The 18,649-nt window shown below is 37.4% G+C and overlaps 1 protein-coding gene across 2 annotated transcripts in view; it reads right to left on the bottom strand.

Moving 5' to 3' along the window:
* Positions 1–2,078: 2,078 nt before the first annotated feature.
* ap3b1a (adaptor related protein complex 3 subunit beta 1a) overlaps positions 2,079–18,649 on the bottom strand; it is a 54,280-nt gene continuing 37,709 nt past the window's right edge. For both annotated transcript variants that reach the window (XM_084136886.1, XM_084136885.1), the window contains exons 24-27: positions 18,243–18,327; positions 15,419–15,516; positions 11,808–11,946; positions 2,079–2,743 (exon numbers count right to left, since the gene is read on the bottom strand). In XM_084136886.1, the coding sequence (XP_083993012.1) occupies positions 2,587–2,743; positions 11,808–11,946; positions 15,419–15,516; positions 18,243–18,327 (479 nt within the window). In that variant the 3' untranslated portion in view covers positions 2,079–2,586. The remainder of the gene's footprint in view (positions 2,744–11,807; positions 11,947–15,418; positions 15,517–18,242; positions 18,328–18,649) is intronic.

Raw genomic sequence — 18,649 nt, forward strand, 5'->3', positions numbered from 1 at the left:
ATATTCCCAAGAAATTACAAAAAACTGATTGGGAAAAAAAAAAAGAAAGAAAATGTAACACTTTATTTTACAGTACCCCGTTACACTTACACTATAGTAATAACATAAATATTGAATAATTACTTGCCACTAATCCTAAACCAAACCTTAACCCTAATTATACAGTAAGTAGCCTACATAAGTAATAATTATATAGTAAGTAGTTAAATAATATTACTGTTCTTAACTGTATAATTATACAGTAACACGACACCCTAAAGTCCCCCTGTAGTCAATGATTGTATCGCTTAAAACTCATCCTTGATCACCAAAATGACACATTTAAACATTTTTTTCTTTGAAAAAAAATTATCCATGCCTTAAAATGCTTGAATGTAACTCTACACCCTTGCTTCATTTAGTATTTGCGGTTTTATGAATATTCAAATGAGTCCCGCCTCCACTCACTCACTCCAGCTCAGAGATCCACTGGTTGACGATCACACGTTGACCTGATTGGTTACAAGGTAGTTTGTGACGACAGAAACACCAGCAATTTCAACCCGTGTTTTTGAGACTGTCTTTGGTTCACTGCAGTTTTAAAGAGAAAATACTCAGCAATGGTGTTGACTTATGAATTTGCACATGGTTTGTCTTAAAGCATATTAAAAACACCAAATAGATAGACATATAAACAATATTAAAAGCTTGATTTTCACCAGGGGGACTTGAATAAATTCCCTAATGTTCACTTAAACATGATATTTAAAAAACTAGCTAATATGTAAAATGTAAATAATTGCAATTAAATGCTTAGTAAAATAATTAGTCTAAAAATCTGTGTCCCTAATGTTCTGAAGGGGCTATAGTCATCTATTTTAACAATCATTATTTTTACAGTATAACACTGCAGTTCATACCTTTGCCTCATAGTTTAGAGATTTCACCATTTATTATATCAACAGTATGATTTATAATGATTATCATCATTATTACACAGAGATAAAAGCCAGGCGGAGATAAACCAGCTAAGCACGCAAGGTGTGCGCATGATGAGTGTGTTTCTCAGGGCGTTTTTGGAGTGCATCTTAACGGCACACTGACATCTTAACAGCCTCCAGTGATGGAAGGAGATGCTGCCGAATTCTCTCTCGCAGGCGTCCGTTCCATCTCTCAGAGGCACATAAAAACGTCAGCTACACACATCATATCTGGGCTGTGTGTTACTGCAGTGATAGACAACAAGTGCCATAATGCTCAATAAAGATGTGGCTTGTTGCTTGACAGAGGGAAAAAAGCCTCATACTGGCCATAAACTACAAATTCTCTCAGTTAATGAGCAAATGTACTGAAAAAAATCTCTCGATATACATGCTCACACACGCATACACACATCGACAGGGCTGAAAGAGGCCTCTAGAGTCAGGAAGTGTGTGTTTATGGGAACAAGTGTTTTATGACATTAACGTTATGATTAATGTGAAAGCATTACACGTTAGCTCACACCAAACTTTTCAATGGCACTAGATCACGGTTTCCACAAAAAGCAGCACAACTGTTTTCAACATTGATAATAATAAGAAATGTTCCTTGCATATTAGAATGATTTCTGAAGGATCATGTGACACTGAAGTAGTGTGTGGCTTTGCCGCTTTTTTGGACATCTCTTACCTTTTGTTCTTCTTAACTTCCTCACCTACAACATGTTTGTTATCTTGTAGAAAAAAAAGCAGAGTTCCCATTGGCAGAGACAGATCCTGCTTGCAAACTCCTTGAATGCTGTATTTTGTTGTGTCCAGGACGGCCTGCAATCGATACAACATAAACTAAATCCTTGCACGGTATTTGAGAAGTACCTTCACTCTCGTAACACAAATTCTCAAAGAACTACAATACATACCTGTTACCTGCATTCATGCTAAACGCTGAAGAGAACAGAACCTATAATATCACAGTACATAAAACTCCTGATTGGCTCATCCAATCAGAGGAAGTGACTGTTCTTGATCCGCTTCATTTAAACCAGACATCATGTCTTGTGGTCATATGACAATAACATCACAGCTAACATCACACAAATTAACCAAACGATCAAGAACTTAGTTTACATACATTTTTTAATCACTGTAATTATGAGTAAATGTAACTCGTCTGAGAGCCTGTCGGGCTCCTGGAATAATCATTTAAAGGAAGGCACTTCACGTGTCTGAACATTTTGCGTGTTTTGATCACATTAAGCGCAGACAGAAAAAAGGTACATACTGGTGACATCATGTTATCTGGGAATTGTCGAAATTAAATCTTCCCAATGAAAAAAAAAAGTCCAAAGAGTCAGTATTGAGCTCGAAAAGAATTTCCGAATACAGATTAGCAGAGAACATTGATGCACTCTTGATGAAAGCAGAGACTAATGCAAGCATATTTGGGGCATAGAGAATGTGGACAGATATAAAGTCTTTCTGTTTTGTGCTTTACACACTCAAAAACCTGACAGGATATCTTCTCAAGACAATACAAACCATCCAAAGTGTCATTATAACCCAAAGTGAGCTCTACTTGAATTATGGCACTGAGCTTGTGAGTGTGAAAGGGTGACTGTGAGCACTTCTAGGGGGTGATGTTCGTCAGGGCCGTTTTAAACTGTCTCAGGAGCATAGAGGCGATCACGGTTTTCTCGGTGTTAACGGTGATCAGAGCATCAGGATCCTTCAGGGCGACTGACACCAGGACCAGAGAACCAGAACTCACCGTCTTACCAGCAAACCTGCAAACACACACACACGCAAAAATGAAGGAAATAAAAGAACATTGGATTTTCATAATTAAAACAGAATAGACACTTTAATTTACTTTAACAAATACTCTTAATGTTATCATGCACAATTCATACATTTACAGTACAGGCCAAAAGTTTGGAAACATTACTATTTTTAATGTTTTTGAAAGAAGTTTCTTCTGCTCATCAAGCCTGCATTTATTTGATCAAAAATACAGAATTTTTTTTTAATATTGCAATATATTATTACAATTTAAAATAATTATTCATCAAATATATTAGGCAGCAGAACTGTTTCCAACTTTGATAATGAATCATCATATTAGAATGATTTCTAAAGGTTCATGTGATAGACTGGATGTCACATGTGACACTGAAGACTGGAGTAATGATGCTGAAAATTCAGCTTTGCATTACAGAAATAAATGATAATTTAAAGTATAATAAATTGAAAACCAATTATTTTAAATTGTAATAATATATCACAATATTACATTTTTTTTTCTGTATTTTTGATCAAATAAATGCAGGCTTGATGAGCAGAAGAAACTTCTTTCAAAAACATTAAAAATAGTAATGTTTCCAAACTTTTGGCCTGTACTGTATATTATTCCAAAAAGTAATCTTTCCACTACATGTAATAACTTTCTCATCTGAAAGTTGAAACGCATCTGAAATGACTCTTCGGTAGACAATCAATGAACATGACATTACTTAAAACAAACTGTGAGTGAGATCATCAAATAAATTAGAGAAATAAATGGAAGATGCCAGCCACACACAAATTATATAAACAAAAACTTTTGTTAAATGCGATTAATCAATTAATCAATTTGACAGCACTACTATATATATATATATATATATATATATATATATATGAAGAGTTCAGATGCAAAAGCCTCTAAGTGCCATCTGAAATTTTCTTCTAGAATGATCATTTTTATCAAGCTCGTATATTTAAGTTCAGTAATTTCACTTACATGGCAATGAAAATTACCTATTAATTGTCATTTAAGTGAAATTACTGAACTTAAATATATGAGCTTGATACAAATGATCATTCTAGAAGAAAATTTCAGATGGCACTTAGAAGCTTTTGCATCTGAACTCTTCATATATATATATATATATATATATATATATATATATATATATATAAATATATATATACATACAGTATACACTATATAATAATAATAATAATAATAATAATAATGTAAATACTGTTCTATATGTCAAATAACATAACATAACATAACATAACATAACATAACATAACATAACATAACATAACATAACAGCAAAGTAAGATGTTTTCCAAAACGGATATCAGGTTTCCAACAGTTAATAGCAATGACTAAAGTAAATTAATAAATGCATTTCATAAAGCACATAGATTTGTACCATACCCATATTGGAGCATGGGAGAGGGTGGGTGGGTGTGTGTGGGTGTGTGTGTGGTGAACAGGCATGGCAGTCTATTATTTGGTCTGATTAAGAAGCTATTAGGGGCCAAGGGACACACTCCTGTCAATCACAGACTCGAACCTGGTAGCCAGACAGCGACAGCGAGCAAAAAGTGGGGGTGTGCACTAAACAGAGTGCAGAGGACAAGAAGACTTCAGTAGTGAAGGAGTAAAGCATAAAACAGTTATTTCAATAAAAGCTCCAATGTGTGATATACATGCTGCAGTATTAAAGGAAATTCACACCAGTAGCAAACCATTAAGCAAATCCAATTATGTTGGATGATTTTTGTTGGGGACTCATTTAGCTCCGTCGTTTCACACTTGGAGCGAAGTATACTTAAATATTGCTAATTGAGTAAGTATGTTTTACTTGGCATCCTTCTGCCAGTAGATTTAGTCACTGATATGTAGTAGAAGATTGCTTAATGCAAATCAGGTATAATGGAAAGAACGAGGAATAATTCAGTGTGATGTGCAGTGATACAGCAGTTTGAATAAGTGTATTTTTGCACTACTGGAACGCTTTTTGACCAAACATCCAGGGAAAGCCACTATCGATTTTAAAATGCATAATAAAAAACGTGAATGGATGTGTTGTCACTGTCCTATAAATGGCACTGTATGCTGTAAGTCAGCTATAGTGAGCTCTAGTAGTAACAGTGGTGAACTGTACTAATGAACCGTTCCATAGCGCTGTGGGAGAATTCTTTGTGTCCAGTAACCGTGGTAACGTCACAGACTGGAAACACTAGTGAACGTACTGACAGTGGAGACACGACCCTGTCCGACCTCTACGCCCTTGTACCTCCTTCCTGTCTGTCTATCCTTCTCTCTCTCACTAAGGAGGACCCACGTGCCTGATACACTGCCATCTGCCTCCCATTTACACACCCTATTATACAACAATGGACCGTTTAGCACACACCCACACACACAGGGACCCCTTTTAGCACTGAGAAGCACACATGCCCCCTGTCCCACCATGAGGCCCCTCTCTGACTCTCAAACTCTGTCTCACACACACACAATGGCCACCATTTAGTCATGACAGCATGAGACACAAGGGCCGTCAGAGTAAACTGCTAACCAACTGGAGAGGGCATCACATCTGACAATCAGGACACACACACACACACATAATACCTGACAGATATAGACAGACAGAATGACGATAGATAGATAGATAGATAGATAGATAGATAGATCATCACAGACAGACAGATAGACCGAATGAACGAACGATAGATAGAACATCAGACAGACAGACAGACAGACAGACAGATAGATAGAACATCAGACAGATAGATAGATAGATAGATAGATAGATAGATAGATAGATAGACAGACAGACAGACAGACAGACAGACAGACAGACAGACAGTAGACCGAATGAACGAACGATAGATAGAACATCAGACAGACAGACAGATAGATAGACAGACAGACAGACAATCAGACAGACAGACCGAATGAACGAACGATAGATAGAACATCAGACAGACAGACACAGACAGACAGACAGACAGACAGATAGACAGACAGACCGAATGAACAAACGATAGATAGAACATCAGACAGACAGACAAACAGACAGACAGATAGATAGATAGATAGACAGACAGACAGTAGACCGAATGAACGAACGAACGATAGAACATCAGACAGACAGACAGACAGACAGTTGATAGATAGATAGATAGATAGATAGATAGATAGATAGATAGATAGACAGACAATCAGACAGACAGACCGAATGAACGAACGATAGATAGAACATCAGACAGACAGACAGACAGACAGACAGATAGATAGACAGACAGACAGACAGACCGAATGAACAAACGATAGATAGAACGTCAGACAGACAGATAGATAGATAGATAGATAGATAGATAGATAGATAGATAGATAGATAGACAGACAGACAGACAGACCTAATGAACGAACGATAGATAGAACATCAGACAGACAGACAGACAGACAGACAGACAGACAGACAGACAGAACGACAGACAGAACGACAGACAGATAGATAGATAGATAGATAGATAGATAGAACATCAGACAGACAGACAGACAGACAGATAGATAGATAGATAGACAGACAGACAGACAATCAGACAGACAGACAGACAGACAGACCTAATGAACGAACGATAGATAGAACATCAGACAGACAGACAGATAGAACGTCAGACAGACAGACAGACAGACAGACAGACAGACAGACAGATAAACAGACAGACCTAATGAACGAACGATAGATAGAACGTCAGACAGACAGACAGACAGACAGACAGATAGATAGATAGATAGAACATCAGACAGACAGACAGACAGACAGACAGATAGATAGAACATCAGACAGACAGATAGATAGATAGATAGAACATCAGACAGACAGACAGACAGACAGACAGACAGACAGATAGAACATCAGACAGATAGATAGATAGAACATCAGACAGACAGATAGATAGATAGATAGATAGAACGACAGACAGACAGACAGACAGACAGATAGATAGACAGTAGACCGAATGAACGAACGATAGATAGAACATCAGACAGACAGACAGTTGATAGATAGATAGATAGATAGATAGACAGACAGACAATCAGACAGACAGATAGATAGATAGATAGATAGATAGACAGATAGATAGACAGACAGACAGACCTAATGAACGAACGATAGATAGAACATCAGACAGACAGACAGACAGACAGAACGACAGACAGATAGATAGATAGATAGATAGATAGATAGATAGATAGATAGATAGATAGAACATCAGACAGACAGACAGACAGACAGATAGATAGATAGATAGATAGACAGACAGACAGACAGACAGACAGACAGACCTAATGAACGAACGATAGATAGAACATCAGACAGACAGACAGACAGACAGATAGAACGTCAGACAGACAGATAGACAGACAGACAGACAGACAGAACGACAGACAGATAGATAGATAGATAGATAGATAGATAGATAGATAGATAGAACATCAGACAGACAGACAGACAGACAGATAGATAGATAGATAGATAGACAGACAGACAGACAGACAGACAGACCTAATGAACGAACGATAGATAGAACATCAGACAGACAGACAGACAGACAGATAGAACGTCAGACAGACAGATAGACAGACAGACAGACAGACAGACAGACAGATAAACAGACAGACAGACAGACCTAATGAACGAACGATAGATAGAACGTCAGACAGACAGATAGATAGATAGAACATCAGACAGACAGACAGACAGACAGATAGATAGATAGATAGAACATCAGACAGATAGATAGATAGATAGAACATCAGACAGATAGATAGATAGAACATCAGAGTCAGACAGATAGATAGATAGAACATCAGACAGATAGATAGATAGAACATCAGACAGATAGATAGATAGAACATCAGACAGATAGATAGATAGATAGAACATCAGACAGACAGATAGATAGATAGAACATCAGACAGATAGATAGATAGATAGAACATCAGACAGATAGATAGATAGAACATCAGACAGATAGATAGATAGATAGAACATCAGACAGATAGATAGATAGAACATCACAGATAGATAGATAGAACATCAGAGTCAGACAGATAGATAGATAGAACATCAGACAGATAGATAGATAGAACATCAGACAGATAGATAGATAGATAGAACATCAGACAGATAGATAGATAGATACAGACAGATTTTCAGACAGACGGATCTAGTATTTTGTATCTCTGATGTCAGTGTGCTGATGACACTTTGATCTCTTAAGTCCCTGCGGCACAACTAATGGAGTCAGTTTATAAAAATCTTATTTACACACGAACTTAACACGGCCCAGAGGCACAGTGTGTGTGTGTGTGTGATAACCCAAAGCCACTTGATTTACATGATTTCAGTGGCATCTAAACTTGCACACACAAATATAGACACACACACACAGAGGCAGAGTACAATTACAGCTGCAGGTCCTGATACTGGACAGCTATTCTGTTTAACTCTCCCTTGTCTATCTGTCTCTCATTCTCACATAAAATAAACATTCACACACCCACAGCAGCTCTACCCACTGTGTGTGTGTGTGTGTGTTGTATACGGTGTGGTTCAGGCACTAAATGGGTCATTGGTATTCTGGTCTATCTCCACTGGGCCTCTGAACTGGATTAATTGAGGCTGTGGGAAGAAAAGCAAAGCAGAAGCCCAGCGCTGGCCAGCCAGACCGCTATCGATCCACACACACACACACACACACGCTAACACTTGCTCCTAATCAGAGAGAGAGACTAAATGACTGTCGCCTCTTTATTCAACCTTAAAGACTAGACTGGTGAGATTCCTGTTCACACGGAGCAGTTATCATTCACTTTCACAGATGAACCTAAACAGTGAAAGAAACATTGCTCAGCCAATTTATTAAATCATATTTTACTGATAAAGGGTCTGCCTCGCAGATTCACAAAGGTGTTGATGTAAATGGGTAAACCACACGAAATCTGTCATGAACATTCAAACATAATATTTCACCCCCAAATAAAAAATAAAAAATAAATAAAAATAAAAACAAATAAAATTCTATTTCACTTATTGGAAAAAAAAAAAGTGTTTTTTTAAATTGTGAAATTATATTAATTACAATTAAGCACATTTAGCCAATCATCCTTCCCATAATGAAAAATAAATAAATACATTTCCATACTCCAAAATTTCCAAAATATAGTGACATATTTACAGTACTTATTTACCATGGTAGTACATGCTGCATTGCCTGTATTAAAAAAACTAAAATATTTATAAATAAAAAAAATATTTTTTTTTTTAGCAATTAAGCAAAACAAATATTTACATAAAATATATATAATATAAATATAATTATATAAAAATTGACATTTTATATATATATATATATATATATATATATATATATAGCCTATATATAGCCTATATATAAAAATATAAATTATTATGCATTACTGCATTCTAAATATTTTCAGGGGAAAATGTATAATTACCCTTAATTATCCTGAACATGTCATTAAAAATAAAATTTATATTCTTTACGTTGCAAAAAATTATTTATTTTCTTTATTTTGACATGTTTTCTTGAGATTCGAAAGCTACTTAGTTCAATAAGATTGGTACTGGCCATCACTGACCCATATCGGTTGACCACTTTCACTACCTCAAATCTCCTATTCACGTTTCTGCAAAGGCCAGAAAACATTTCCTTAAACAAAATACAAGTCATGTTCTTAAACACCGAAAGCAAATGTTTTGCACCATATGGTAAAGCCTTATTCTGGTATCTTGTTCCTCTATGTCCTCAAGTCTGCAGAGAGGGTATTAGTCATCAATTGCCAAATGTCCGTGCCAAGTATGTTTGTGTGTGAGCGTGTGTGTCTGTTTTAAGAGTCCTCTGTACTAATAGAGGTTAATGTGAGTGACCAGATGACCAGCTGTCCCTCTCCAGAATGAAGGACAAGCTTCTCTCCTCTTCTCTGAAACAAATTCCACTCACACAGCTGCTAACTAACACACAGAGGATAGAAGTACACATACACTAAAGAGCGTGCATGACATATGACGTAAACGGACATGAAACACTCCTGGAGGAGAGCAGAGGACCAGGAGACCGACATCACAAGACTCTTTAAAAGCTGATTGTGATGACTTGGGAAGACTTGGTGAAGAACGTACTGAAAGGATCCAAAGACAAACCTTTGATGAATCCCAATCCACATTCTAAAGAAGGACAGATGCTATTGCTCACATATAACAAATATGCTTCATCTGTATACAAAGGCCTGGTTACAGCTAAAACATGCTGCATGTCTTTTTTTTCTTTCTCAAATAATCATAAATCCAAAATGTAAAAACATCCAATCTACTCCACTTTAAAGTTTGCGTTTTCTTAATCCAGCTAAGTGGTCACGCTGTGGCATATCAATGTTCTACTGGTGATATGTATTCGCAGATCAGAGTTCACCAAACTTGAATTTTAGCTAAACTTCACGAGCCTGCGTTTCTGGTCTCCGGCATTCATACACGTTTGATTCAAGTCAATGGAACGAAAAGTGTAGTGTGAACGCCTCTTATCACTAAACACACTAAAAAATCATCTTATCTATAATAAGCCCACTGATATGGCTGCTTGTTATTGCTTTGGTTTGGCTTGCTAAAAAACAAAAGTGAGAATAGCTGCGATTCATTCGGTCTCTGTTTAGTAGCAGAGAGGACAGCATGTTTTCTTTCTGTAATCTAGAGGAGGACAGGAACAGAGTTCTGTTTTTCAAGCTCATTTAGAAGCTGCTCTCCTGGATTCCCAGCATTCTCCAGCTGCGGCTCTAGACAGAAGCAGTGCTGCCCCCTGCTGCCAAACTGGACAACCGCAACCCACAAACACCCACAATCCACTGAAGAACTGGGGCAATTAGCTCTACCACACCAGCAGGTACCATTAACCACAGAAAGCGCAGAACTTTGTGCATACATGTTAATAATGAACTCTACAAGAAAAGTATACAATTAAAGGTGTCAAAGTTGGAAAAAGAGACCATATATTTCTCGTTACTTGGTAAAAGTGTATGAACAAGTATGTAATTAACATCTAAACTGCATTACAACAATGTTTAAAACCGGAGCCATTGTTAAACTTTGTTAATTGAAACTTTCTTAAAGGAAACTCACATAGAACATCTCATTCATATGTTTGTTAGTGTAAAAGTGTCTAAAGGTTTGTAGAGGAAGGATAAAGGAGTTTTTTTCCCAGTATGTCTGTTAAGAAACAGCCGCGTGATTGATGACACGCTCTCATTTGCCCGATTGCGTATTCTAAATGAAATATAGGCCTTTTCCACAGACCTGCAGGCATTGATTTCCACTCAGCCTGTGTGCTGTGTGTCCTTGTGAGGAAGATTTTAATGCTTCTCAAGGTGCTTTCATATTTGCTCATATTTTATAATTAAATTACCCTACATCAGACCGACCCAAAGTACAGAACAAACGTCACTTTGTTTGTGTGCATATATGAGACAGAGACAAATAAGTTCGTCCGTGTGTCAGCAAGATGGCTGCGTGTGTGTGTGTGTTTGTGTGTATATGAAAGTTTTGGCTGCTATAGTCCTTTACAAAGTCAGATTCAGATTCAGATTGTTTTATTTCCTTTACAAAGTCAGAAAGACGTCCTATAGTAATTACTCTGAAAACTGTGAATCTCAGTAAATGTTCGAGAAATACACGCATCCCTATGCCTAACTATAACTGCATTTTAAGAGAAAGAAACATAACTGATGTGTAACTGACACATAAACCACTTTTCCTTTTTATGACATTCCCAAAAGTAGGTTTTGTCAGTTTTATGCAACTTTGCAACTTGCAAAATGTCCTGAAATTATAGCTAGATAAGACATAAACACACAAATTCAAGTCCTGGAGAGCAGAGAAATCTATTAAACTCGTAAAAAAAATACTACAGTAAAACTAAAAATGGAAATGACAAATTTTTGGGCATATTAAGCATTATTTGTAAGAAACAAGACTTTTTCTTTACCTGTGTATGTTCTCTTGATTGGATGGAATCACACCTAGGTTGGCGGCAGACACCACATTTCTGTTTACTGATTGGCTGGAGATGTTCTCTGGCGTTGTGGTAATTGTTGCCGTTGACTCGTTCATGCCCACCAGTTTACCTGAGCACACAAATAATCATTAGTTTTAGACTTTGAGTAATCTAGGCTCTACGGAGGTATTCAGGTTACAGTTGAAAAAGTCAGAATTAGCATTTTGTTCTGTAAATTGTTCTGGGAGCCCAAGTTAGACTCTAAACTGCAAGAGCCATAATTATGTAAGTTTCCTGCATATATTTGTTGAATATAACAGCAGGTGCTTGTTTATAAAGTTAAGAGATGAAAAATGAAGCCTTGAATGGAATAAAAAAAATAAAAAAAAATCTCCAGTTTACTCCAAACCTGTATGACCTTCTTTAATGAAAAACAGCAAATGTGATTGTCCATACACACACACACTCTCAAAAGTTTAGGGTCAGACGTATTTTTTTAATGACAAGTCCCTTCAAAAATATCTAAAGTCAAAAATATAGTAAAGCAGTAATATTGTGAAATATTATTTATTTACAGCTATTACTAGTTCATTTCAAAGCACTATTAAAACAACAGAGCGTTGACCAAAGTGCTGTACAGTAATACAATTATTCCTACTAAAAGTACTCCAGTCTTCAGTGTCACATGATCCTTCAGAAATCATTCTAATATGCTGATTTTCTGATTTTATTTTTGTACAGTTGTGTTACTTATTTTTGTGGAACATGTTTCTTTTTCAGGATTCTTTGATGAAGAGAAAGTTCAAAAGAACAGCATTAATTTGAAATAGAAATCTTTTATAACATTATAAATGTATTTACTGTCACTTTTGATCAATAATGACTGAATTATATGACGACTATCCCTTTTAAAATCTTAAAACTTAAATCAAGCTTAAACTAAAGGGAACACTTCCAGAAAAAGCTTTTAGGAAACTCACACTTCAGATTTCTAGAAAGAAACATCTAGCATGCATACATGTGCATTATTTCATATTTAACATAACTAGCACAGAACGAAAGGTGCGGGGTTAAAATAATCTCGGCCTTCGGTAAGAGCATGCGACATTTGGACCACTAGACTTGATTAAGACTAACACGAGCGGAGAAACACGGCGACCTTGCAGGACATTAGCCGGAGATGGCGTGAATAAGCCTCGTCGAGCGGTAACAAGCACATAAAAGCAGAACGCCGTTGCTTCTCCAAGGAAACGTGTGCGGACAATACAGCTTAATGCATCCAAACTGGACTAAATGAAAATGTTGTGTTTCACTTAAAAAAACACAGACAGACAGGGTGCTTTTCTTTCTGAAAGGCACAAACTACGAGCCACTTCAGCGTGGCTTTCAAACGGTGTGAATGTGAGAGAGTACAGTGATACGTGCAAACACACACGCGCGCGCGCACTCGCTCGTTCAGGGGGCAAGGTTTTTGAGAGTGCTCATTTAAAGTCTTAAATCTGTCCATTAGGCTCTATTGTAGAGAAAATGTGGAGTAAATGAATATAGCGTGGCTTATGCTAAAAGCCTTTGCCACAGCACCCAATTAAGAATAAATGATTGGCTATAAAAAGCATCTTACTTCCTGTTCCTCGTCTGTAAATAGTGAGGCGGGAAGCACTCTCTTCTCTCATTAAAATGTGCGCGCACGCGTGTCGTCCTGAGTGAAGGTATAGGCGGCTCTCTAAAAAGACAAGGCAGGAATCCATTGAGCGTAAATGAAAAATCAAACCCGCCGCTTCTTTCGGAGAGCGTCTGCTTCATTATGTCGGCCTAATGTTGGGCCGTAAAGCGGAGAGAGGTATTCTAACGGGCCAGGTGTGTGTGTGTGTGTTCCCGAAAGGCATCCGAACAAACCAGATGCATGCTAAACCAAGCTTTTCTCCTCTTGGCATCCATTTATTTGGTTTTCCCATGCCTGTGTTTGGCTTTATTAGCTGGAACGGTTTGTTGCCCTAAGGAAGGAGGAACAAATTTGATCAGGAGAAGTTTAAAGTTAATTTCTGCACCACTAACATAACTAAAAAAACAAAAAAGTAATGACTGTTTTCAAACAGGTCTCCCAGTAGCTAGTCTGTCATTGGTCAGACAAACAAACACCCCAAATTTACATGAACGGTTGAGACACTCGCTGCATCCTAAATCGCCATACGTCCCCTACTATATAGTTGGAGAAAAACACTGTAAAAAGAGAAGAATTTACAGATTTTATAAAACAGTAAGGGAAAGGCGTGCTTCTGATGGACACTTTACTATGCTTAGAGGAGTTGTGAATGGCAGCAACAAAACTGACAATGACTATGATGGATGTATCATACTAACACATTCATACTATAAAGAACGGTTACAAAGTAATTACTTTTTCAAAAGAAGTACATACTCAGAGTATGCGATTTTTGAGGCAGCCATTGTAAGCAGGCAGAAAAAGCATTTTAAAATTGAAAAAATTACTCAGGACAAGAAACAGTTAAAAGAACCGATTTAAAAATAAATAAATAAACGCATTCACATCAATTAGTTCACCGCAAAATAGTTTCTCCAGGTTCCTGCGGAGAACGGGTCATGGTCAGGCCTAGATCTCCGTGGACAACTTCAGCGGAGATGCTCGCGGTGTACATGTTAAGTATATGTGTGTCAGATTTGGCTGTCTGAGCTTTCTGCATCAGCGGTTATATTCAGAGGGACAGTTCGAAGAGCGGGGACAGTATTACATGAGAGATTGTGTGTGTGTTTAAATAACCAGATTTATATGTAAAGAGCTGCTTTATTTGAGTTTTTCAGCTGTGCACGCCTGTCACCAGCACTCAGCCAGTTCATCAACTAAACACTGCACACACTCAAAGTGGTGTGTGAGGGTCTCTGGTTTTCCCAACATGTTTGGGCCAAGCAGCTCTGGAGCGCATATGTGTGTGAATATGGGAATGGATCACATGCATATGAGTTTTTTTAAGACATGCTGTTTAGGTTGGGCAATATATTGATTTTTTATGATATATTCACAATTATTTAAATAAAGTAACATCATGACTTTTCCAATGACTTCATGCTTTTTTTTTGCCCATTAAGTTTTCAATGTTAAGAAAAGATGTTTTAATATAGTCTGTTATCATCGTTTGTAAGGTCAATGCAACGGAATCCATAAATCAAATGATCGGTTAAGTGAATTAGTTCAAAACTCTGCTTGAAACATTTGTTTGAAGAGTTTTGTCAACTCTGGCCCTCAATGTTTATTACTATATGCATAAAAACAACAGCATTCTTCTAGATCTAGATTTTGATTTTGAAACTTTAATTCTAGTTGGGTGTAATGGCTGTTTGGTGGAAATATTATGATTCTTCATGCTAGAAAAAATAGAAGACGCCGAGGAAATAATCACCCTAATCATAGGCTTAAAATGGCGTTTATATATTGAGTATCACCCAGCCCTGAGTAGTGTGTTCTTGAGTGGTCCGTAGATGTTTTTAAGAGACAGTGCTGTATTTTTGAGGTGTTTAAGTGTTATTTGTAGGTTTTTACAGCAGCAGTGTTGTGTTTTGTAAGTGCTAAGAGGTGTTTGTATTACCCTGCTCTTTGGTGAAGTCTGCTTCACTCATTGTGATGGGCAGCAGCAGCTCTCCTACCGCAGGCTGGATGGACACGCTGAATTCATCTTCTTTAGTACTGAAGGAGGAGAGAACAGAACCATCAGGTCACTACACACCTGTCCATCTTTTCCCATGTTTCCCTTCTATATATACACAATACTGTTCAAAAGTGTGTGCTCAGTAAAAGAGTTTTGGAAATGAATTCTCCGCAAGGATGCATTAAATGGATCAAAAGTGACAGTATAAACTTTTAAAGTGTTACAAAGAAATTATATTTTAAATAAATGCTGACTATTGAAAAAAAAGGTTGTTTTCCAGAGAAAAGAGAAAAGTTATTTTAAACTGTAATATACATTTAGTGCTGTCAATCGATTAAAATCGTCAATCGTGCTGTCAATCGCACTTTACATTGAAGTTTTTAATATATTTTTATATTTTAATAATTTCACATTTAATCACCAAATTAATGTAGAAACAACATACCGTTATTTTTAATATTTGATCTAACAGGTAGGATATATACAGAAAATCAATAAAGTTATCAAACAATACATAATCGTCACTACATAAATGATAAATTAAAAATAGAATAATCTATTAAAACTTATTAAAGCTTTTGTTCTTTGATTATCCTTAATGACAGACATCACAGCAGCAGCGGGTTTATTAGGCTGCTGTCACTTTAAGATCTGACGCACAAGACACATCCAAAATGTAGTAAATGCAGTATTGGTGAGCATTACAATCTTCTTTCAAAAACATGACAAAATCTTACCAACCCCTGAATTTTCAATGGTAGTACAACATATATGGTATTTGGTACAATACAGAGGATTGCATCTTATACAATTACATGTATGGTATTTATGACAATTTGATGTCATCTTAAAGGTGATCTAAGTAACTTTTTTATCTTAACCGAACAGCTTCGGAGTCATTGGAATGGTTATATGACTGTTTTCGGGTTGAATGGTGGTCGTCTCGCACCCCTCGAGCGCCTGTGAGACGAAAAACCACCCTTGCAACTTTGGGCCGGCGGGCCCAGGAAGCATCGCGTGATATCAGGTCTCGCGATGTAACAAACTGCTTTACGGCACTGCACACATATACTATCTAAACATTTATATGCTAGCCTTCTGTGTATCATACATACCTCAGTGGACATGGCTCTGTGCGTTCGCCGGGTTCTTTGAAAACAAATGCACATGACCAGCGGGAGAAGATGGGACGAGCCAACGAGTTTTAACGACAGTGTTGTCAAATATCTATTCCGAAGCTGTAGGGGGAGCTCTATAGAGAAACCCGCGAGCAAAAAGCGAGAAAACAGCGAAGAAGTCAGCAAAGCTGCATAATGCAGCTTTAAGCTCAGTAACGAGAAAATAATTACCAGAAATATGTACAAATAAAGTAAATATGGTTAATTTTGATTTCATCTTAACTAAGGAATTGATGTGATAAAGCAGTAAAACATTTTAGGTAAGTTATAATAGTTGTTTACAGTTTTTTAAAGTAGTAACACAATTTTACATCCATGAGGAGAGACTAAAACCCAATCTATTTTGTATTCGGTCCCCCTCTCATCCCAAAAGAGTAAAAGAATAAACTTATTGATTGTCAGGTTTGCCAATTCTCTTTGTAAGTAGTCAATTAGCTGAGAAACAGAACTGTTATTACCATCCCACTGGATCAATCATCACTGATCCACAGATGGAGAGAGCCGAAAGACAGATAGAAAGAAGGAGGGAGAGGGGAGAATGAAAGGCATTTCTATTTTCATATTCGTACTGATTAGCATCCTCACTGTCTGTGGCCTATTGAAGGAAAGAAGACTGTCAGGTACTCCGATAAAGACTGAAATCTGACATTAAAGTCCCATCATGAAGAGCAGCAGGCTGGGAAATAGGAAGCCAATAAAGAGTGAATCCAGGAGTGGGAGAACAGGGTCACCACGAAGATCAGGTGATGAGGGGAAACAGGCTAGAAAAAGATTTAGAGACCAAATAAGCGGGCTAGGGATCAACGTGCAAAGTAAATCCAGGTATTTCTTTCTAATATGGCATAATCTCTTGACGTATCGGTGATAGAGAGCGGCCGAATCCCTCCTTAAACCGACTCCATGAGCTCGGCTTTTGTCTAGGGCCACAGACATGCGTGCGGGCCTGACCTGTGCCCACTCGTCTCCATGTCATTGAACTCACATTGGCTCCATTAGCACACATAATCTACCGGTCTCTTGCTCGCTCTCTCTCTCCGGCTCGGCTGTTTATGGTGATGTTATTCACGCCTGGCTATTTCACTGTATCGATCACAAAAGCCTCCGGCGTAATCGAAAAAAGAAAAAACAATTACAAGCTTTGTGGGGAAGTGTAATCACTCCAAATTAGATTATTAAAAAAATGTAATGCATATTATTACCATTCACACAATTCGGTAATAATTTATTTTTTAAAAACGTATTGAAAAGGGGAACAATTAATTTTGTCTTATTTTACCCTATGTAAGGATAATGAACAGCAGTAATTTAATCTGTATAATGACATGCTAGCGCCATCATATTGTGCACGCATTGTGAGTGTCTATTAATGCTTTTGCTGAATGCTGTTTTTTGAGGAAAGCAAACACCATCATGCCTCATTCTCAGGCGTGTCAGAGCTACCTGATCTAAGGGTGTTAGTTCCACTAAAGCAGATTGACTCAAGGCAGAGATGGAAAGGGATTTAATGATTCTGGTTCCTCTTAACGATGTATATGATTTGCTGTATAGAGTATGAGGCATATATGCAGTATGCAGTGAACTCTTACCATAGCTGGAAGTGTGCAGCCTGTGTGGAGTCATTGAAGTCCACACCCATGGACACTGTTACTGACGCCTGTGGCTCCAAGCGCTCTGAAGAGGGAGAGAAACATCTGTCAGCATGCGGTCAAAAACAAAATCAAAAACATAAGCAAAGCAATGTTTACATATCAAGGAAGGAAGGAAGGAAGGAAGGAAGGACGGAAGGAAGGAAGGAAGGAAGGAAGGAAGGAAGGAAGGAAGGAAGGAAGGAAGGAAGGAAATGAATGGAAGGAAGGAAATGAATGGAAGGAAGGAAGGAAGGAAGGAAATGAAGGAAAGGAAGGAAATGAAGGGAATGGAAAGGAATGGAAAAGGAAGGAAGGAAGGAAGGAAGGAAGGAAGGAAGGAAGGAAGGAAGGAAGGAAGGAAAGGA

Source organism: Abramis brama (genome assembly GCF_963993115.1).
Source record: "Abramis brama genome assembly, chromosome: 15".
Lineage (NCBI taxonomy): Eukaryota > Metazoa > Chordata > Actinopteri > Cypriniformes > Leuciscidae > Abramis > Abramis brama.